This window comes from Diceros bicornis, chromosome 4 (assembly GCF_020826845.1).
Source record: "Diceros bicornis minor isolate mBicDic1 chromosome 4, mDicBic1.mat.cur, whole genome shotgun sequence".
Taxonomy (NCBI): Eukaryota; Metazoa; Chordata; class Mammalia; order Perissodactyla; family Rhinocerotidae; genus Diceros; species Diceros bicornis.
In genome coordinates this window covers 78,375,591-78,399,377 of record NC_080743.1, presented here as the reverse complement: position 1 = coordinate 78,399,377, position 23,787 = coordinate 78,375,591, and the positions used below count along the sequence as shown (strand labels likewise).

Below are 23,787 nucleotides of genomic sequence, written 5' to 3'. Positions count from 1 at the left end.
ATGTGGGACGCCGCCACAGCATGGCTTGACAAGCGGTGCAGTGGTGCGTGCCCAAGATCTGAACCCGGGCCGCCAGCAGCAGAGCACGCGCACTTGACCGCTATGCCTCGGGGCCGGCCCCTGAGAGTTTTTTTGAAATACAGAATCCTAGGTGTCACCCCAGATCTACTGAAATAGAATCTGTCTTTTAACAAGATCCTCAGATGACTTATATACACATTAAAGTTTGCGAAGCACTGCAGATGAAGGCACCCTCACAATCCCCTTCTTGAATGAGTCACTCCACTTCCTAGTACATGCTTCTCAAGTCTGGCTGCACCTTGGAAACAACTGGTGAGCTTTTAAACAATTCCTTTCTTTAGGCCTTGATTTCAGCAATTCTCATTTGAATGACCTGGGTTGGGCTTTAGGCACTGGAATTTTTTAAAAGCTCCCCTGGAAATTCTGAAGTACAGTCAGGAATGAGAACCACTGTTCTAGCTGGGATTGAGCCTTCCAGTCAAAATCAAGTGACATAATCCTCTTTAGGGGCTGAATTCCAGACTAGAAGGAATCCCAGGCCGAAGGCATAATGCTGAAAAGTATAGGCCAGGGGTCAGCAAACTTTTTTCTGTAAAAGTCTCAAGGATGAGTATTTTAGTCTTTACAGCCATGTGGTCTCTGTCACAACCCCTCAATTTTCTTGTTGTAGAATGAACGCAGACATACGTAAACAAGTGAGCATGACTGTGGTCCAATAAAACTTTATGGACACAAATCTGAATTTCATGTAACTTTCATGTATTTTGAAATATTCTCTTGATTTTTTTCAACCATTTAAAAATACCTCTTGCTCATGCAAGAGGGGCGTATCTAGCTAATCCAAATATCTGAGCCTCACTGTTTCACCATGAAATCACAATGAGAAATCATTATGTTAATTAATAAAGCCTCTAGTGTTAACTGAATGGAAGGTTGCTGAGGCACTTGTGTAAGGCCTACAGAGATGGCCCCTCATCAGTCTCTTCTACTGACCATCCTAACTGACCACCCCTGGAGTTTACATTTCCTATATTAACTAGTCGCTCCTTAGCATACAGATGAAGATGAACTAAGACAAACATATGTATAATACTGTTTAACCTGAAGTATTTAAAAACAAATTACATACAATATAGCACCAGCACAATTCCTGAATATAGCAGTTACTTAGTATTCATTGAAAGAATAGATATTCTAGATTGAAATTAAAGTGAGTAACCAATCTGTATCCCCACCAAAATTCAAATTATAATATTTACAAAGTATGTGGAGAAAAAGGAACCCTCATACACTGCTGGTGGGAATGCAAACTAATGCAGCGACTATGGAAAACAGTATGGAGATTTCTCAGAAAACTAAAAATTGAAATACTGGATGATCCAGCTATTTCACTATTGTGTATTTATCCAAAGAATATGAAATCAACAATTCAAAAAGATATATGCACCCCTATGTTCATCACTGCATTATTCACAATAGCCAAGATGTGGAGGCAACCCAAGTGCCCATCAACTGATGAATGGATAAAGAAGATGTGGTATATATATATAATGGAATACTACTCAGCCATAAAAAAAAACAAAATCGTCCCATTTGCAACAACATGGATGGACCTTGAGGGTATTATGCTAAAGGAAATAAGCCAGACAGACAAAGACAAACTCCGTAAGACTTCCCTCATATGTGGAAGATAAACCAACACATGGATAAAGAGAACCAATTAGTGGTTACCAGAGGGGAAGTGCATGGGGGGTGGGTAAAGGGGCACATACGTATGGTGACAGATAAAATCTAGACTATTGGTGGTGAACATGATGCAGTCTATATAGAAATTGATATATACTAATGTACACCTGAAATTTACCCAATGTTATAAGCCAATATGACCTCAATAAAAAAAAAAAAACAACCCAAAACTAAAAACACAAAACAAAACAAAAGTAGAACACTCCAAAGTGCTGAGGAGAAAGCAGAAGAACCAGATATCATTAGGCCTTCTTTGGAGTGAGCAGGCCCTAGGTCAGACCGGAACTTCAGGTGCCCTCAAGTGAATCCTGATTCAGTCGTCCTCCTCCCGAAACCCCAGCCAAAAGGAGGGCTCCCTCAGGGAGCTCCAGGGAGAAATATATCACTTTTCTCTCCTGTCTTTCCAGAGCACTTTTTTCAGCAGAACTTTTCTCCCTGATGAAAAATGAAAACTTTTGGCTCATTAATTCTGCATGTCATTAAAAAATCTCATTTGCTTCCCTACTCTGCTTATTTTTGTCGTTATTTTTGGGATTAGAATGAACAAAACCTTTCATGTGTGTGTACCTAATCTCTTCATTACAGCAGTGAAGATAGGACCAGTCATGATGTGGAAATGTAGGCAAAATCTTTACAGCATAATTACTCTTCAGATTTCTAGATAACCAAGATTTTTCATTAGGATAAAATAAATCTCTCCTTCTTACCAATTGTTGCAATTCTTTGAACTGTTCTTTCATAGCTTTAGGAAGAGATAATTCATCAGTCATCTATGATATAAGTAACAAAATGCATTGATTGGCTTTGTAAGGTGCTCATTTGTTTTGGAAGTCCCTGAGAACATTATTCTATGAAGATTTTTTAGGTTAGGGCAGATGTATGAGAACAGATAGAATAATTTTGATGTTATTTTCCTAGAAGCATTGGGATAGATCAGGTGAAGTTTAGACAGCCCCTCCAGATTTGTAACCCCCAAAACTTCTACTGAGCATAGCTATAAAGCATTCCTCCATCTTCTACTTGTCTTCAGTTTTACCTTTAACCTCACATTCTACTCCTCTCTTTCCCCCGACCCCCAGACCCCAGAAGTCCCAATTATTAGCCCTTGTATGAGCTAATACAGAGTCATCAGAGGTTGTGAAAGGGCCAGCATTGTGTTAGAACAGCAATGATTTCTACAGCTTCCTGATCAGTGTTAAATATATCACAACCTGGAATTCCTGTAAGTAGAGGCCGTATTAGGGTTTTCCAGAGAAATAAAGCCAGTGGTGTGTGTGTGTGTGTGTATTATATATACGGGATATATTGAGAGAGAGGGAGAGATTGAGATTCATTTGAAGGAATTGGCTTACATGATTATGGAGGCTGGCAAGTCCAAAATCTGCAGGGTACGCCAGCAGGCTGGAGACCCAGGGAAGAGTTGATGTGCAGTTTGAGTCTGAAGGCAGTCTGCTGGCAGAATTCCTTCTTGCTTTAGGAGGTCAGCTTTTTTCTATTAGGGACTTCAACCGATTGGATGAGGCCCACCCACATTATGAAGGGTAATCAGCTATACTCAAAGCCCACCAATTTACATGCTCATCTCATCTGAAAAATACCTTCACAGAAATATATTCTAGATATCTCTAACTAGTTTTTGACCAAATTTCTGGCTACTGTGGCCCAGCCAAGTTGACACATAAAATTAACCATCAGTGAGGCTGTCCTCCACAATAACACTTTCTCTTATGAGGATTCTTTGGCATTTGGAGGACCCAGGCCAATGCTCATGGTTCTAAGTTTCCCACTCTCTGAATTCCGCTGCAGTGGATCTGGTGACTCTGGCCTTACACATGTATTCTAGAACCAGAGAGGAGGAGAGGGGGCCCTACACTACAAAATCCACCATCCTCAGCTCTAGCAGATAGCTTGGGAAATCCACAGGGAAGCCTTGGTATAATCCGGGAGAGATTTAGTAAAGAGCAAGGCTGATTGGCACTCTGAAGGAACTGTAAGAAATTTTCTATTTTTTTGTTTTTTGGGAGGAAGATCAGCCCTGAGCTAACATCCATGCCAATCCTCCTCTTTTTTTCTTTTTGCCGAGGAAGACTGGCCCTGAGCTAACATCCGTGCCGATCTTCCTCCACTTTATGTGGCATGTTGCCGCAGCACGGCCTGACAAGCGGTGCGTGCCCGGGATCCAAACCCAGGCTGCTAGCAGCTGAGCACATGCACTTAACTGCTATGACATGGGGCCGGCCCCTCTCTATACATTTTATTTTATTTATTTTTTGTGAGGAAGATTAGCCCTGAGCTAACATCTGTTGCCAATCCTCTTCTTCTTCTTCTTTTTTTTTTTTTTTGCTGAGGAAGATTGGCCCTGGACTAACATCTATGCCCATCTTCGTCTACTTTATATGGGATGCTGCCACAGCATGGCTTGATAAGCAGTGTGTTGGTCTGTGCCCGGGATCTGAACCTGCAAACCCTGGGCCGCCACAGCAGAGTGCACGAACTTAACCGCTACGCCACCAGGCTGGCCTTCTCTATATATTTTAAAGAATTTTAGGTATTTCAATGATAATTTTAAACACCCTAACTTATGTTAATAAATGCTTCCAGTTGGTCCCAAGATAAGCAAGTTGGAGGAAAGAGATGAAAACAGATTTGCGTGTAGAGTTCCTTTATAGGTAACTACTGATTTCAGAAAATGTCTGTTAAAATGGACTTTCCCTGATAATATATGTTCACTAGTTCAGTAAATTTGTTTGGTGACAGCATTTCATTGATGAGCTTTGTTGAGGGTAGCTATATGAGACACCCCAAGTTCAGAGAGGAACCCTGGGAAATGAGGCTGAATGGAGATCTCTTGTGAACTCTGGGGATTGGGGAGAAGTTCCCCTAGGACTTGTTCTGCACGCAGTTTTGGGATAAAACTTCATAGGCTTGATCCTTTGTCTGATTCCAAAGGGTGTATTCTTTCTGGCCTAATTAATTTCTGGCTTTTCTCCTGAGCCCCCAACAAGAGGCCTTCCATGATAAAAGTACTAATAAACAGGCAATTGTGGCTACTGACCAATTGCAAGGCATCCTTCAGGGCTAATGGCTCAAGACATCTCTGGGGTTAAGGTTACCGGAGAAATTCAATGTGCTTCTTTCCCATCCTGATTTTTTTTTTTTTTTGTGAGGAAGATCAGCCCTGAGCTAACATCCATGCCAATCCTCCTCTTTTTGCTAAGGAAGACTGGCCCTGGGCTAACATCTGGGCCCATCTTCCTCCACTTTATATGGGACGCCGCCACAGCATGGCCTGACAAGCAGTGCATGGATGCGCGCCTGGGATCCGAACCTGGGCCGCCATCAGTGGAGCGTGCGCACTTAACCGCTATGCCACAAGGCCAGCCCCTGCTAGGACTCTTTTCACTGAAAAGCAGTGCAAGGTAGAATTAGAACCCAGGGTTTCAGGGTTCAAGCCCAGTGTTTTTTCTAAGAGAAAAATTTCTCTAATAGTATTATCTTCTAAATCTCTGTATAATATAGCTTCCTCAATTCAGACTCCTCATCAGAACACTTCTTGTCCTCAAATGCTGCCCCCTGCAGTCGATTTGGTTTCAAAGCTATTTCTGGAGCATGTGCTGAAGCTTGGGGAACAGTCTCAACGCATTCTGTGTGGTCACTTCCATAACTTCTTCCACTGAGATCCCTTTCACCTGGGCAATATATTCTGCTGAAATGGAGATGTTTTGGGGCTCATTCCGTACCTAAAACAGAACAAAGCAGAAACTAAATCAAATATGACACCCAAGGGAAGCAATCCTTGGAGACTGCAGATAAAACAGAAAAAAATGAGTTGGTAAAAACACCTGATGAGCTTTTTTTTTTTATTGGGGGTGGCGGAGGGAGGTGAGGCTGGGGAGAAGGTCCTGAATCTCAGCTTAAAAGCTATGGCTATAACATTGATTGTAAGTCTACGTTCCTCTTGAAAAGAGCCCTGGAATATATATATATTTTTTTTGTGAGGAAGATTAGCCCTGAGCTAACATCCCTTGCCAATCTTCCTCTTTTTGTTGAGGAAGACTGGCCCTGGGCTAACATCGGTGCCCATCTCTCTCTACTTTATACGGGATGCCGCCAAAGCGTGGCTTGATAAGCGGTGCATAGGTCCATGCTTGGGTTCTGAACCTGTGAACCCCGGGCAGCCGAAATGGAGCACAGGAGCTTAACCGCTACTCCACCAGGCCGGCCCACTAACTGGATATTAATTAGCAAAATTCACATAGCAATCACAAATAATCATAGTTTATTAACAATCACTACTGCTCCCAAACCTCTAAATCTCGAGTGCCAGTCCTCTGAACCTGGTAGGCACAGAGACACAGATCTCATGGGCAGCAGGGCACTTAGTAAGCTACACATTGGGAGGTGATTGTAATAGGTACTGTCTAAACGAAATAAAGCAGATACTGTGGCTTCCTGTCAGAAGATTATAATTTAAAATAGTAGCAATATTTAAAATATGATTCTTTGTGGCCTACAATAACAAAATGTACAGCAAAGATCACATAAATCTATGACTATATCAATACTTGTACTGAAAGAAATACAGCCTCATTATAACATGCTAATTAAACTGTATTTTATTTATTTCTTTTCCCCCAAAGCCCCAGTAGATAGTTGTATGTCACAGGTGTACATCCTTCTAGTTGCTGTATGTGGGACGCGGCCCCAGCATGGCCGGAGAAGCGGTGCATTGGTGCGCGCCCGGGGTCCGAACCCGGGCCACCAGCAGCAGAGCGCGCGCACTTAACCGCCAAGCCACGGGGCCGGCTCTAACATGCTAATTAAAAGACGAAAAATAAACATTTATTCACCATCTACTATATACCAGATACTGCTAAGTGCTTTCATATACATTACTTCATTTAATGCTCACTGTAATACTTTAAAGTATTTTATCATTTATTATTTTGTCCACATTTTATAAGAACCAGTTTCAGAGAGATTAAGTAACTTGCCCAAAGTCACACAGCTAGTGGGTAGCAGAGACAGGATTTGAATCCAGGTCTTTCTGAATCTAGACATTGAGCTTTTTACTATACTGGTCTGGCTCTCATTATTACATAAATTAGGACATGGCCCATATCAAATAATCTCTGGAGCACAACAGCTATGTTTAGAAAAGACCTGAAATGAAGTTAATATAACCTCTTAATTTGGCATTAAAATAGGATTTCAATGTATTCACACTATAAAGAGAAACACAGCTAAACTAAAAATAGCTCAAATGAAAGCTACAATCTAAATAATGTAGAAATTAGAAAATCATTTACCTGTTTTTCTGGTCCCAGTGCAGGTGAATCTGTTTCCAAGCAAATTGAAGTTAAAGGCAACTGTTTCAGGAGTTTCTGCTTCTTAGAGAAAAGAGAAAGCTAGTAAGTATAAAACATGAGAAATAAAGATAAAAAAAAAGGAGCATTAAACCATGACAAAGAATATGCCAAGGAACCCTACTCTGCAAGAACCTAAAATTCATGCTTTAATATTCAGTTAATAAACGTTCACTCTGTTCTCCTCATTCCACTACTAACAGATTTAAACAGAAACATTCATTGCCTAAAATTATCCAAAGCCCCCAGGGATCCAAGGAGTAGTAACCAATAGCAAAAAATGAGGTACACCCAGGAAGAAAGCCAAACATCTGATATCACAGGCCCACTGAAAGATCCCAGGAAGAGACTTCCATTGTTTCTCCACCACCACCACACTCAGTGTTTCTCTCAACCATCTACTTTAAGTCACTCACGGCTTTATGTTTATAAATCCAAAGCTCACATGCACATTTGAAACTTCAGATCGGGTGGTAGATGGTTTTATTTTCTTGTTTATGATTTTCTGACTGGATTATAAGGAAAGCAATTAACTCAAGGAGTTTTATACCAAGAACGTAATTCTCTTGCTGCCACTGTACTTTTAAATAAAAAATAGGAAGGAGACACATGATGCAAAGTAGGACACTGTTAAAATAAAATATTTTAAGATTAAAATTTCAAAGCAGGGAAACTGGTATGCTCATACAACTGTTGGTAAATAAAAGTTAAACTGGTATAAACTTTCTTGAAGGGAATGTGACAACTTAACCAAACATTTGAAACTATACACCCTCTTCCTCAATGATTCCATTTATAGGCAATAACTGCACAAGTGTGCATATGTTTTTGTGGATGTACAAAGGTATTCACTGAAGCACTGTTTATAACAGTGAAAAACAGAGACAATTTAACCTTTACTTAAGGTAATACTTAAATAAATTATGGTACATCCATATTGTGAAATCTTATGCAATCATTTTAAAGATGAGGTAGGTCCATATTTATAGACACAAACAGCTATCCATGAAGCTCATTCAAAACAAACAAAAAGATTAAGGTATCTGCTTATTTTATCTGAATCAATGTTAACAATGATTATCTCTGAGTGGTAGGATTTGAAGTTGACTTGAAATTTGTTCCTTTCTGGTGTTTCAGTTTTCTATAATGTACAAATATTATCTTTAAAATTAGAAAAAAAGGGCTGGCCCAGTGGTGTAGTGGTTAAGTTCGTGTGTTCCGCTTCGATGGCCCGGGGTTCGCAGGCTCGAATCCTGGGGGCGGTCCTGTGCACTGCTCATCAAGCCATGTGTGGTGGCATCCCACATACAAAATGGAGGCAGATAGGCACAGATGTTAGCTCAGGGCTAATCTTCCTCAGCAAAAGGCGGAGGATTGGCAACAGATGTTAGCTCAGAGCCAATCTTCCTCACAAAGTAAATAAATAAATTAATTAATAAAATAAAATAAAATTAGAAAAAAATAGCATTTTAGTTTTAGAAAAGAAACGATACCACAGCTAAAGATTACTACTAAATAAGAAATTTCTCTGCAAATGATAAAAGAAAAATAAAAATAATCTTGGACTATCAATTAACTTGACCTAACTGACACCTCTACACTACTCTACCCTACAACAGCAGAATACACATTCTTTTTAAGTGTGTATCTTCTATTCACCAAGATAGACCATATTCTGGGCTATTAAACAAACCTCAACCAATTTGAAAAAATTAAAATCATATAATGTATCTTTCCTGAACACAACAGAATTAAACTAGAAATCAGTAACAAAAAGATATCAGGAAAATTCCTAAGTATTTGGAAATTAACATACTTTTAAATAATCGATATGGTCAAGAAGGAAGTCACAAGGTAAACTAGAAAATATTTTGAACTGAAAAAAAGTGAAAATACAGCATATATCAAAATTCGTGGATTGTAACTACAAGAAGTGGTTACTGCTAATGCAACTACAGCATTAAATGTTTATACTACAAAATAAGAAAAGTTTCAAGTAAATAATCCTAGGTTCTATCTTAAAAAACTATAAAAAGGATAATATATAACAAACAAGTAGAATTCATCCTAGGAAAGCAAGGTTGGTTCAACATTAGAAAATCAATCAATATAATTTACAGGCTAAGAAAAGAAAAACCAGAGGGCCAGCCTGGTGGCGCAGCGGTTAAGCGCGTGTGCTCTGCTTCGGCGGCCCAGGGTTTGTGGGTTCGGATCCCAGGCGCGCACCGACGCACCGCATGTCAAGCCATGCTGTGGTGGCGTCCCAAATAAAGTAGAGGAAGATGGGCACGGATGTTAGCCCAGGGCCAATCTGCCTCAGCAAAAAAGAGGAGGATTGTCATCGGATGTTAGCTCAGCGCTGATCTTTCCCGCAAAAAAAAAGAAAAGAAAAACCATATGATCATCTCAGTAGACACAAAAAAAGCATTTGACAAAATCCAACATCTGTTTTTGATAAAAACTCTCAGCAGACTAGAAACAGAAGGAACTTCCCAAACCTGATAAAAAGGTATGTATGAAAAACCTGCAGCTAATATCAAACAACGGTAAAAGAATGAATGCTTTCCCCCTGATCAGGAAAAAGGCAAGGCTGTCTTTTACCACTTCTATTCAACATTCTACTGGTAGCTGTATCCAGTTAAACGAGGCATGAAAAAGAAATAAAGGCTGGGCCAGCCCCATGGCTTAGCGGTTAAGTGCACGTGCTCCGCTGCTGGCGGCCCGGGTTCGGATCACGAGCGCGCACCGACGCACCACTTGTCCAGGCATACTGAGGCGGCGTCCCACATACAGCAACTAGAAGGATGCACAACTATGACATGCAACTATCTACTGGGGCTTTGGGGGAAAAAAAAGGAGGAGGGTTGGCAATAGATGTTAGCTCAGAGCCGGTCTTCCTCGGCAAAAAAAGAGGAGGACTGGCATGGATGTTAGCTCAGGGCTGATCTTCCTCACAAAAAAAAAAAAAAGAAATAAAGGGCACAAATATTGGAAAGACAAAGGTAAAACTGCCTTTATTCATGGATGACATGATTATCTACATAAAAAAGTCCTGAAAAATCTACAAAACTCTACTAGAACTAATAAATGATTCAGCAAGGTCACTTGATAAAAGTTTAATATATAAAAATCAACTATATTTCTATATACTAGCAATGAATAATTGGTAACTAAAACTTTAAAACCAGTACCATTTAAAATAGAATGAAAACTATGCAATACTTCTCATATTTAACTAAATCTAAATCTAACTAAATATGTGTATGATTTACGACAAAAATTATAAAACATTGATGAGACAAATCAAAGATCTAAATAAAGAGATACACTGTGTTCATGTCAATTATCCCCAAATTGATCTATAGATTCAATACAATCCCAATAAAAATCCCATCCAGTGTTTTTTGTAGAAATCATCAAGCTGATTCTAATATATATGGAAAAGCAAAGCACTTAGGATAGCCAAAATGATTTTGAAAATAAAGAACTAATTGGAAGACTCCTACAATCTGATTTCAAAACTTAATATAAATCTAATGTAATCATGATAGTGTGATACTGGCATAAGGACAGACATATATCAATGGAACATAATCGAAAAATGAGAAATAGACTCAGATGTATGGCGAATTTATTATTTTTTTAAAGTGCTAAAATAATTTAAAGGAGAAATTATGGCGTTTTCAACAAACTGTACCGGAACTGGATGTTTGTAGGCAAAAAAAACCTTGACTCATACCTCACGTCTTATACAAAATAGATCACACACTTAAACATAAAATTAAATCTATAAATCTTCTAGAAAAAAACATAACAGAAAATCTTTGTGACCTTGGGTTAGACAGATTTCTTAGATACAAGACTAAAAGCACAAATCTTAAAAAAAAAATCGATTAACTGTAGTTCATGAAAATTAAGAATTTTTGCTCTCTGAAAGACACTGTTAAGAAAATGAAGGACTGGGAGAAGATATTTGCAGGACATAGCAGACAAACACTTGTATCCAGAATATATAAAGAACTCTGTGAACTCAATAATAAGAAAACAATCCAAATAAAATGGGGCAAAATATTTGAACAGAATTTCACTAAAGAGATGTGGATGTATGGATGGTAAATAAGCACATGAAAAGATGTGCTTTTAAACGTCATTAGCCATTGAGGAAATGCAAACAAAAACCACAATGAGCGTGACTACACATGTATTAGAATAGCTAAACAGAAATTACAAGACCAAGGATGCAGAACCAAAACTTTGACATATTGCTGGTGGGAATCCAAAATGGTACAGCCACTTTGGAAATCAGTTTGACAGGGTTTTTTTTTTTTTTTTTTTTTTTGTGAGGAAGATCAGCCCTGAGCTAACATCCATGCCAATCCTCCTCTTTTTGCTGAGGAAGACTGGCCCTGAGCTAACATCCGTGCCCATCTTCCTCTACTTTATGTGGGACGCCGCCACAGGATGGCCTGACAAGCAGTGTGTCAGTGCACACCAGGGATCCGAACCCAGGCCGCCAGCAGCGGAGGGTGTGTACTTAACCGCTACGCCACGGGGCCGGCCCTGATGGTTTCTTATTAAGGTAAACGTACACTTACCTTATGAACCAGCAATGCCACTTCTAGGCATTAATGCAAGAGAAATGAAAATACATGTGCAAACAAAGATCTGTATGTGAATGTTTATAGAAGCTCTATTCATAATAGCCCCAAACTGGAAGCAATCCAAATGTTCATCAACTGGTAAATGGATACACCGTGGAACAATCATATGCAAGTGACTCAGCAATCAGAATGAACGGACTACTTATATATGCAGGAACATGGATGAATCCAAAAGGATTAAGTTAAGGAAAAGAAGCCAGACTCAAACACCTACATAAATGATTTCATTTATATGACATTCTAGAAAAGGTAAATCCATAGGGACAGAAATCAGATCAGTGGTACCCAGGGACTAGGTGGAGGGAGGGATTTACTAGAAAGGCACATAGAGCAACTTTTTGGGATGATGGAAATATTCTATATCTTGAATGTGGTGGTAGTTACATGACAGTATATACTTGTCAGAACCCAGAATTCTCTATCTAAAAAGGGTGAATCACTATAGGTATAATCTTTAATAAACCTGACTTTAAAAACTACAATTCAAAACACAATAAAACAGAGAAATGATTGCTATTGGAGATACTAAACAAATTTTTTAGCTATACCTCAATTCTGTACTTTCTTTACTTACGCTAGTTTTGGAATACTGATACTTACTATATTTCATACAATTTAAGGTGCCATTGATTGAAACATGTATCTCAATTTCACAGACCATAAAATATGAAAAACACAAGTGTCTTAAAATTGATGAAATAAGGTAAATTAACTAAGATTAGTTTCCACTTCTTTTTTTATTGATGTAATTCACATACCATAATCTTCAACTTTTAAAAGTGTACAATTCAGCGGTTTTTACCATATTCACAAGGTTGTACAACCATTACCACTATCTAATTGCAGAACATTTTCATCACCCCAAAAAGAAACCCCCTCCTGGTTAGCAGTCACTTCCTGTTTTCCTTAGCATTAGTAACCACTAATCTACTTTCTGTCTCTATGGAGTTGCCTAGTCTGGACATTTCATATAAACGGATTGATATAACATGTGGTCTTTTGTGTCTAGCTGCTTTTCCTTAGCATAATGTTTTCAAAGTTCATCCATGTTTTAGCATGAATTAGTACTTCATTCCTTTTAATGATGGAATTATATTCCACTATATAGGTATATCAATTTTGTTTATTCACTCATCAGTTGATGGACATACGAGTTATTTCTACCTTTTGGCTATTATGAATAATGCTATTATAAATATTCATGTACAAATTTGTGTGTGGATATGTTTTCATTTCTCTTGGGTGTCTACCTAGGAGTGGAATTGCTGGGTCATCCTCTATGTTTAATTTTTTGAGGAACTGAGTGGGTGTGAAGTGATACTTCATTTTGTCTTTGATTGGCATTTCCATAATGGCTAATGATGTTGAGCATCTTTTTTTTTTTTTTTTGCTGAGGAAGATTAGCCCTGAGCTAACATCTGTTGCCAATTTTCCTCATTTTTTTCTTGAGGAAGACTAGTCTTGAACTAACATCTGTGCCAATCTTCCTCTACTTTTTATGTGTGGGTTGCTGCCACAGCATGGCTGATGAGTGCTGTAGGTCTGCGCCCAGGATCTGAACCCACGAATCCGGGCCGCCGAAGTGGAACATGCTCAACTTAACCACTATGCCATGGAGCTGGCCCCATGTTGAACATCATTTCATGTGCTTATGGCCATTTCTATGTCTTCTTTGGAGAAATATCTATTTAAATCCTTTGCTCATTTTTTAATTGGGTTATTTGTCTTTTTATTGTTGAGTTGTAATGGTACTTTATTTATTCTGGATACTAGACCCTTATCAGATAGTATATGATTTGCAAATATTTTTCTTATTCTAAGGGTTATCTTTTCATTTTCTTGATAGTGTCCTTTGAAACATAAAAGTTAAAAAGATTTTTTATTGTGGAAGTTTTAAATTTTGATGATGTCCAATTTATTTATTTTTTCTTTGGTTCCTTGTGCTTTTGGTGTCATATCTAAGAAATCATTGCCTAACCCAAGGTCACAAAGATTCAGAGCTATTTTCTTCTAACGGTTTTATAATTGTAGCTCTTATATTTAGGTCTTTTATCCATTTTTGAGTTAATTTTTATGTAAGTGTGAGGTAGGGACCTGAGATTAATTTTTGTAATGTAACTAGAATATTATCAGAAGTACGTAATAAAGGCTTACATTTTAAAGTGTATTTCACAAAGTGTAAGATGAGGTTCAATGAAAGGATTTACCTGTCCGCTTCTGATGATAGAAGGAGGAATTGAGAAGAAGTACCCAGCTCTTATTCCTTCCATGGCTACAGATGGCCGACCGTCAAATGCATGTAGCAGCACTTTGTCAGCACCTCTCAAAAATTAAAGATAAATTAGGGTTTCATTTTATTTCCTTAATGAGAGGTTTTCCCATTAGTCAAATTGAGCAACAGAGATCAGAAATTTTAAGTAAACGTTGATCATTATGATATAAAGATGAGGTCTATGACTTTTTTTTTTTTGGTGAGGAGATCAGCCTTGTGCTAACATCTGCCAATCCTCCTCTTTTTTTGCTGAGGAAGACTGGCCCTGGGCTAACATCCGTGCCCATCTTCCTTCACTCTACATGGGACGCCGCCACAACATGGCTTGCCAAGCGATGCGACAGTGCGCGCCGGGGATCCGAACCGGCGAACCCTGGGGCCGCCGCAGCAGAGCGTGCGCACTTAACTGCTTGCGCCACCGGGCCAGCCCCAGGTTCTATGACTTCTAAAGGGTGGATAAATGTACAGTGTTCAAACACTGTAGAATAAAAATATAGTAAATTCTTAATCTGCAGAATAAAATTATTAAAATTGAAATACAAATTTTCAAACAATTATTTAAACTTCCTATGCCATCAAATCTTTTCCAGAAGTTTGTGAACTGTCAAATTATTGTTCCTAATAGGAGGTCTCTAAGCAGTCAAATAGTCCTTGGCAAGAATGTTAGTGGAAGAGAAAGTGGGGAGCTAAAGGACTGACAAATTCAACAGTCAGAGTTGGCTTCATAAAATCACCTCCAGTTCTTAAAGGATGGCTGCTCAGCCTGCATAAAAATCATGCTCTCATTGATTCTAGAAGTGCTCAGTACTCATCACTGAGAAACACAATGCTTTCTAGTTGCAGGCAATTATATTTACTTCTCTATGTCATACTGTTTTTTCAAATGGTAGTTGTGACCATTACTGGGTTCCAACTATGAGTTATGAAATCAATTTAGTGGGTCACAACTGACCAGTATGCACTTCATATGTATGTGTGTGCAGACACACACACACACACTTATATGTGCTGATACACACATACACATAGATAATTTGCTTGTTAAACTTTTGTCAGTTTTCTGTATGTTTACATACTGAGTCTTGAAATAAAGTATATCTCTTACTGGAGGTGGCACTTTAAAAAGTTTGAAAAGTAATGCTATATGATATATTTTTACATTAGGAACAACTGGTGAAGATGACAGTGCATTTTACGTACGATGGCCACAATCTGTATAACACCATCTTCTGCAGCAGCAGCCAGAAAACATGCAAAACAGCAACTCAATGTGATTCTTTTTCTTTGCTTTATTTTTTCCACCCTCTCATCAACCAGCTGGTTAAGCTGATCAAGAAACTGGAGGTAATAATTTTTAATTTTTTTGTGAGGAAGATCAGCTCTGAGCTAACATCTGGCACCAATCCTCCTCTTTTTGCTGAGGAAGACTGGCCCTGGGCTAACATCCGTGCCCATCTTCCTCTACTTCATAGGGGACGCCACCACACCATGGCTTGACAAGCGGGGCGTCAGTGCGCGCCCGGGATCCGAACCCTGGGCCGCCACAGTGGAGCGTGCGCACTTAACTGCTACGCCACCAGGCTGGCCCGCAGCTAATAATTTTTAAATCAATGAATATAAACTACTTGATCCAATTTTTCATTTGCTCTATCCTGGCCTGGTAAATATCATAATCACACTGAAAGCCTTATAAACAGTAGGCTGACTTGCAAAATCACCTTGGTTGACTTCCACTCCTTTTATTATTTCCACCCCCTTTCCCTTCCCTTTAAAAATCTGGCTTGCTCTATAAGAATATGGACGGGAATTGTCAAACCTAAACATTGGGCACATTTCTCCCAGGAACCTAAATACCTTGCTCACGTAAGAGGCTGATCGTGGGTCTTCCAGCTGAGCGTGAGTGAACATTTCTGTTTAACAACAAAAAAATTTCTTTTAAGTACTTACTCTGAAAGTACTATTTTAGTTCTAGTAAAGTAATTCAGAGAAAAATAAATGTAGAGCTCCATTTCAGGAGAATCGTTATTTAATTTGCTCTACAGCTATTAACATAGAAAGAAGATTAATTAACCTACAAAGGCAAATTGAGTCTTTTGGCTAACTGGATCTGTCTGATTAGGACTTGTCTTTGCTCCTCCTTTTGTTCATCAGTGCCAGCAAATCGGGGGGAGAAATCTAGTCCAACCTGTAACAGAAAAATAAACCAGAAGTACATGTTTATGGTTTAATGAATCCCAAAAGATGTACTATGGAGTTGTACTGTCCAATAAAAATATAATGGGAACCATACATGCAAGCCACATATATAACTTTACATTTTCTAGTAGCCACATTAAAAACACTAACAATAAACAGGTGAAATTAATTTTAATAATATACTTTATTTTGATCCAATATATTCAAAACATTATTATTATATACTAATATTATTCTTTCAACACATAATCAATATAAAAAATTGAGTTCTTTTACATTCTTTTTTGGGGGTACTAAGACTTTGAAATCCTCTGTGTGTTTTATACTCATAACACCTCTCAATCTAGATCAGTCACATTTCAAGCACTCAACAGCTGCACGTGGTCACCAACTGGACAGTGACGATTACAGATGACTGCTTCCCTTGATAGTATTTTGGCACGCATTGCTATAAGCCATATTCTGAATTTAAGTGTTAGTCTTATCTTTCATCTTCAATTAGAAGTGGACTTTATTACCAAGTGATAAAAATTTTTTACAAATACAATTTAAGTTAAAAATGTTATTTAATTACAAATTTTTGGCCTATTTAAAGTATGTTTGTATTTTAATTAACCAGAAAGATGACTCATTATTTAAGCAAAAGCAAAAACACAACAGCAAGGCATATAGAAATTCTATTAAAGTAGTTTTCTCCCATTAACACAAACCTATAATGAGGTTTTTCTACTGTTTCATCCCTAAGTTCTTTTGCTTACTGAGGAAGTATCAACAAATTATTTAGCTAAACAAGGTGAACATAATTATCCAAGTTAGTTACTATCAACACTGAATTAAGGATTATTTTCATATATCATATGAAAGTCTGCATTAGAAGTCATTTGATCAGCTAACACGTGTTTACCTCTCCAATTGCCAACAATCGATCCTGATAATTCTCAATGATGGGCAAAGCTACATCCAAATCCTGGGAGAAAAAAAAAGTAAATTTGTTAAAATGGAAGGAGAAGGAAACTGATACTTTATAAACACTTATTATATGCCAGGCACTATGCTATACTAGGTCCTTTACATAACATTCAATACCTTTACCTCAGTTAAGGAACTAGGAATAGTAATCCTTCTACAATGGAAACTTGAGTAGAAAAATACCACAACCATCCAAGTTACAAGAATATGACTTTTTAGGAAGATTCCCACTTAAACACTTCTTTCTGTTTAGGAGGCACTTCCTGGCATTTAGGAGGACTGATTTAGATTTCCTGGAATTGCTGAGCAAGAAAAGAAAGCCACTGAGTGGTTACTTTTGTGAGTGAGTTTTTGGGAGTGCAGTTATATTCTCCTCTTAGGGTAATTATGGTTTGTGAGTTTATAACAGTGATAATCCCATACGTCCTTTGCACTATTTTCATTCATTTCTTTTGTTTTTATAGTCCTGCTTGGCCTATTTTGCCCTAAAGGTCCAACAATACAAACATTAAATATCACATATATGCTTGTGTGTTAACTATCGAAGTAACTGTGTACCACTAGTTTCCGTGATGCTACAATTCCCACTTAAAGAGAATTCACCCTTTGAGGGTTCCCTTGTTAGGCAAGGGAAAGACAAATACATGAAAAAATTGCTGTTTTTCCACTATGCTATTCAAAAGCCCAGGCTGCTGAAAGAAAGGAGAGAGAAGGAAAGGAAGGAGGAAGAAAGGGAAGGAAGGCAAAAGGGAGGAAGGAGAGATTTATTCTGAAGGATTTTAAATAATTACAACAGATTTTTTACTAAAGAAAACATTTAGTCTTCAGAACCTTTCGAACAGGGGTCAGGCTGTAACAGAAATGAGTCAAGTGGCTCAAGTAGGGACAGGAGCCAACTGGAGAGCACATGCCCTCCCTGCAGGGGGCAGCAGACTGTGGCCAGAGAAACTGGTTTCCCGCAGCATCCCCAGGGCCTAAACTGTGCCTGGCAATAATACTTATTGAATGAACTAATTCAGGAATATGCTGAAAGATTTGTGTGACGATAGGCAATTTTCATTTTATAAACCAAGTTAATTTAACAAATGCTTACTACATACCTAGCTTTATACCACTTATTAGGGGCTTATAACAAATATGGGAAAACTACACTATGGTATGGACTACTAGCGCACTAGGAATAAAATAGGAAAAACTGCTTATCTCGGGCCTTTTCCAGAGGGCTATCCTGAGAATTGATGAGTTCATATCTGCTTTGAGAATCTAGAATTACTTATATATTGTTGTTATTTTAATTATTTTTTAAGTTAAACAGCCGTATCAGTTCCATATTCATCCCCCAAATATGCCAAATCCACTCACTTCTCTTCACCTCCACTGCTACCACTCCTGTCCAATCCACAATCGCTTCTCGTATGGACTCTTCCAATAGCCTTCTAACTATTCTCTCTTCTTCCATTTCCGCCCTCTTCAAAATTCACTCTTCACACCATAGCCAAGGGGATTTTGAAACTAAATCACATTTGTCACTCCTCGCTTTATTCCCAACTGACGTAAACTAAAATCCAACAGGCCCTGGATGGGGTGATGCCTGCCCGATCCCTCTGACCTCACCACTGTTACTTCCCCTTCCCTCTAGTCCCATCAGCCTTCTTTCTATCTCTTGACCACGGCAAGCCTGTTCCCACAGTAGGACGTTTGTGCTTAGTTCTTTCCTTTGCCTATAACACTCTGACCTCTCTTTTTGCATGGCCGATTCCTTTGTAGCATTCGGGTTGCAGCTCACATGTCACCGCCTCAGAGAGGCTTTCCTTGACTACACAATCTAAAAACCAGTACCCACAATCCTTATCACATAATCTTGTTTTATTGCCTTCAAAGCACTTAGTGCTCCCTAAAGTTTTCCTGTTCCTGCATCTAATTATTGATGTCTGTCTGCCCCCATCTAGAATCTAGCTTCCATGACAGGGATCTTACTCTATGGTGCTTAGAGCACTGAGCTCTTTGGCATGCTGTAGGTGTTCAGTAAACACTCACTGACTGACTCATTAAACAAATACCTATTATAAAGCTCTACATATATGAAGGAAATGCTCTTCTGCTATGATCCCCAACATTTTGGGAACTGTAACTCTGGCAATTTAGCTGATTTTATCACACTCAACAACTCATGAGAGTGGGCCGGCCCCGTGGCGTAGTGGTTAAGTGTGCGCGCTCCGCTGCTGGCGGCCCGAGTTCGGATCCCAGGCACGCACCGAGGCATCCCTTGTCAGACTATGCTGTGGTGGTATCCCACATAAAAGCAGGAGAAGATGGGCACGGATGTTAGCTCAGGGCCAGTCTTCCTCAGCAAAAAGAGGAGGATTGGCATGGATGTTAGCTCAGGGCTGATCTTTCTCACAAAAAACACCCCAAAAAACGAAAAAAACACAACTCAGGAGAGCTACAGGAGAAGCATTTCTTTTTACCTTAAGTATAAGTAATTTTGTTTCAAAATCAGCAATGTAGGAATACAGATTCATTAGAATAAAAAATGATAGCCCTCATATCTTAATTTTTTTTATAGGTACCAACAAGTCTTCACGTCATCAAAATAGGGCTATCAATCCCATGATGTAATAAAGTACCTCCCTAATGCTGAGTCAGGGAACAAGTCTGAAATGTAAGACATATTGACTATTGTGAGTCAGTGAGATCTTGCCGATAGGATTTTTTTAGAGAGAGTATAAAAGCAATGCAGTTTAACAGATTGAGAGCACTCCTAGAGTGATGGTTCTATGTTCAAAGAAGATACTGTGTACTTGAACTCATCTGTTCCCTTATAGTACTGCACCTATGAATCTGTATCTTTCTTTTTCTGGATATTTCATCCCTTTTTATCAAAGTAATGTGACAACATGATAAAAAATGGGAAAACAAGTCACCTATAATCCTACCAGACCATCACAGCTACGATCATTTCTGTGTTTTTCTCTCCAGTCTTTTCTGTACAGAATATATTTTTACATGGATGTCACTCACAGTGAATAGATCATTTGGTATTCCACTTTTTTCCCTACATTATGTTGTTAACATTTTCCAAGTTGCTACATAAACCTTATAATCCTCATTTTCTAGAAATGCATTATTTTTAACACTCTACAAGTTAACTAATTATTCCTTTATTTCTGAACCTCTAGGCTGTTTCCACTTTTTCTCTATTACAAATAATTCTTAACAAACATCTTTGTGAAAGAAGATAGAGTTTCCTTCTTTTGGATTATTTCCTCAGAATATAAATCAGAAAGAGTAGGATTACTGAGTCAAAAGGTATTATCTTTTTTAATGGTTCTTGTTTTATATGCCTGTTACCTTTAATGTGACACTTCTTTGGTGTTCTGGTGAAAGTCCTTGAACCGGGTGAACACCTAAGCATGGCAGGACAAACCCATTATACCTGAAAATGTAGAATGAATTAAGAAAGCAGGAATACTAGACAAGTAGACTACAATGTTACTCTAAAGAACAAGTAGAAAAGAATTTCTTTTTAGGGCCACATTAATATGATTTTTCCTTTTCATTGTCTTTAAAAATGGATGATCTTTCATACTATAAATATGACATCATAACTATGTCCTTACTGGCAACTCTTTAAATTCCTAACAAGTAATACCTTTCTGAAAGTTGCATAATCTTTTCAAATTCTCCTGAATGTTCAGCAACCACCACAAGGGCCATAACATTGGCCTGAAAGAAAAAAGAACAGAGTAGTTAGAGTCTCAAACTATACATATATCTAACATAATTAAATAAAACTGTAAAGTTTTCTGTGCTTTTAGTTATCCTTGCTCATCCACGCACGGATACCGCTGAGTACTTACCATCTTTCAGGCACTATGTTCAGTGAATATAAATATTACCTCATTTAATCTACACAACCCTATGAGGTAGGCATTGCTGTAGCCCATTGTCTAGATCAGGAGACAGAGTTTTGGATGGAATCAAATAACTTGCCCAAGATCATTAGGCCTGCGTATCTCCAATGCCCACACTCCGAATTAAGCTGCTACAGTGAAAGACAGCTATATATAAAAATATCCTGGCAACCATTTCTGACTATCACCATGGGAAGACCACAAAACACTAGTTATAACAAATTTCATAAACACTTCCAAAAATTAATAACTTTTTCCCAAACAAATCAAAATATTCCAGAAAACTTTTATTATTTATCCAAGATCTTCAGAACTGACAGATGGATCAATCTGTTCCATATTGCTGGTAAGCATCGTGGCTGCAGGAACATATTTTGGATTCAGACTATGTTGTCTCTACCATTTTACTAGCAATGTCTCTTTGGATTACTTAGTAATCTCTAGGCCTTAGTTTCCTCATCTATAAAATGGGGGATGGTTAGCTATAAAATAGTGGCTCCCCCAGAAGCTTGTTGTTAAACATTAAATGAGATGAAGTACAGAAAGGTCTTAGCTCAGTGCCTGGCACATAGTAAATACTTAATAAATGCTACTTATTATTAACTTATTATTACTGAAGCAACATCAACACAGTATACCTGAATTTCAAGCTGTTTTAGCTTGAAATTAGTAGGAAAACCAAAAAAAAAAAGGGCTGTTATAGATATTAACTTACTTTCTTGGCTTTTTCCAACACATCATCCAGATCCTAAAATAAGCATAAGTAATCACAATTATTTGAGATGAATAAGTAACTGCTCTTTGGCTGTGTAATATCAATGCAGCTGAGGCACCATAAATGACAATGATAGCAAGGAACAGGCTGGTGGAAAGCGAAGAGCCTACACTGACCCACCTTCTGTTTATTCTTTCTTTCTCTCAGTAAAATCTGGCTCCTGTTCTCACTCCACTAAAACACAAACTGTTGTTGTCAAATATAAAGGCCACTTCTCTGTCATCCTCGTACGCTGCCCCTCAGCAGCATGAAGAGCTCCCCATGGGTCCACTCCTTGCCCCTGGAATATTTTCCACTCTCAGCTTCCACAACACCACTCTCTTACTGGCTGCTACTTTTCAGTCTCCTTAACTGGCTCTCTTTCCTCTATTTGATTTCTGGACCCCATGCGCCTCTCTCTGTACTCACCTTAAGTGATCTCATCCACAGGTTTAAATATCATCATTACGTTACTGAGTTATCTCCAGCCTACAATTCTCTCCTGAACTCAGAATTCACATTTTAAAACAATCATATGACATCTCTACTTGGATATTAGCCTGCGACATGTGCCAAACATAACTGTGTTTTCTCCTTAACAAACCCATTCCTTCTGTCTGTTCTGTCCAACCTCAGTCTTCCCTCATCTCAGTAAACAGCACCACCATCCTCCAACAGCATCCTCAAGTCCTCTCTTTCCCTCCCTCTCCACATCAAATTCCTCAGCATGTACTATAGACTCTATCTCTAAAATATACCTTGAATCCATCTGCTTCTCTCAAACTCCCCTGCAACCACCATCATCTCTTGCCTACATACTGCAAAAGCCCCTCAACTGGTCTTCTAACTTCCACTCTTGCTCTCCTCTATCCATTTGCCACACAGCAGCGAAACAGTTTTTAAATGGATATCAGATCTTGTCACTCTCCTTTTTGTTAAAAAAAAGAACACTTTACTGGATCCGCGTTATCTTTCCTAATGAAATCCAAACTCCTTACTGACCTACCTCACCTATTTCCTGCCAAACTCTTCAGTCTTGATTCATGCCTCTCTCTTTCCAGCTCATCAGGCTCCATCCAGACTTTTGGTAGCATGAATGTGCCAAATTCCATCCTGTCTGGGGCCTGCGACCTGCCTGCTTTCCTCACCACCATACACCACCTCCTGGCTTGGCTGGCTCTTTGTCTTTCCAGCCCCAAATGAAGCATGGCCTCGTGAGAGGTTCCCCCCCTAAAACAGACCCCACTCTTCGTCCTCTAGTTTCCAACGTAGCGGGTGAAACATTTTGCAGCTGTGATTGTGTGTGCTCTTTCTGTTTGCTTCTCTCCCCTCAGAACTGGAGCACGCGCCGCGTCGAAGCGAGCCCGTGTCGGGGCAAGGACGGGACCTCCCCGCCCCCACGGGCCCCGCGTCGCTCTCACATACGCGGTCAAAGTCCGGGGCGGAGAGGTGGCAGTGACAGTCCACCAGCCCTACGCACACCTCCCCCATCATCGCGCCGCTGCAGCCTGCTACAGGCCCGCGGAGCCTCAGCCGGAACGCGGCTGCGGCGGCGGGCCCAGTTTCCGGCCGGAAGCGGGTCCTTCCTTCAGTGGGAACGCGCACTTCCGCTCCCAGAGTCCCAGCCCACAGTTCAAACTGGCAAAATGGCGGGGGTTCCTGAGTCGGTGGTCCCTGCCCCTCCGCGGGACGTGGAGAGAATGGCCGGGACAGACGACCAGGCCTTGGTCCCCGCCGCTGCCCGAGAGGACTTCCGGGTGCACTGCACCTCGAAGCGGGCCGTGACGGAAGTGCTAGAACTGTGCGGCCACATCGTGCAAAAGCTCGGGGAGGCGCTGCCGGAGAAGATCCGAGAGCCCGCCCTGCGAGATGCGCAGTGGGTACGGGC

At 39.4% G+C, this 23,787-nt stretch overlaps 2 protein-coding genes across 9 annotated transcripts in view; one reads left to right on the top strand and one right to left on the bottom strand.

The window, feature by feature from the left end:
- Positions 1 to 31: 31 nt before the first annotated feature.
- On the bottom strand, positions 32 to 23,430 carry TATDN3 (TatD DNase domain containing 3). 6 transcript variants are annotated; one of them, XM_058539823.1, is made up of 10 exons: positions 23,325 to 23,430; positions 21,861 to 21,893; positions 20,884 to 20,957; positions 20,583 to 20,667; positions 17,167 to 17,229; positions 16,142 to 16,251; positions 15,921 to 15,976; positions 14,002 to 14,114; positions 7,077 to 7,157; positions 32 to 5,507 (listed from the first exon to the last, which is right to left on the bottom strand). In XM_058539823.1, the coding sequence occupies exons 1-10, from the start codon at positions 23,391 to 23,393 to the stop codon at positions 5,364 to 5,366; spliced, it is 828 nt and encodes a 275-aa protein (XP_058395806.1). In that variant the 5' UTR covers positions 23,394 to 23,430; the 3' UTR covers positions 32 to 5,363. The 6 variants fall into 6 exon arrangements, with proteins under 6 accessions (XP_058395806.1, XP_058395807.1, XP_058395809.1 ...); XM_058539824.1 differs by having other exon boundaries at positions 7,077 to 7,154; positions 23,325 to 23,428; XM_058539826.1 differs by lacking the exon at positions 23,325 to 23,430 and adding an exon at positions 23,141 to 23,307.
- Positions 23,431 to 23,545: 115 nt separating this feature from the next.
- Positions 23,546 to 23,787, top strand: part of NSL1 (NSL1 component of MIS12 kinetochore complex) — a 34,686-nt gene continuing 34,444 nt past the window's right edge. For all 3 annotated transcript variants that reach the window (XM_058539821.1, XM_058539820.1, XM_058539822.1), the window contains exon 1: positions 23,546 to 23,779. In XM_058539821.1, coding sequence (XP_058395804.1) covers positions 23,546 to 23,779 — 234 coding nt within the window. The remainder of the gene's footprint in view (positions 23,780 to 23,787) is intronic.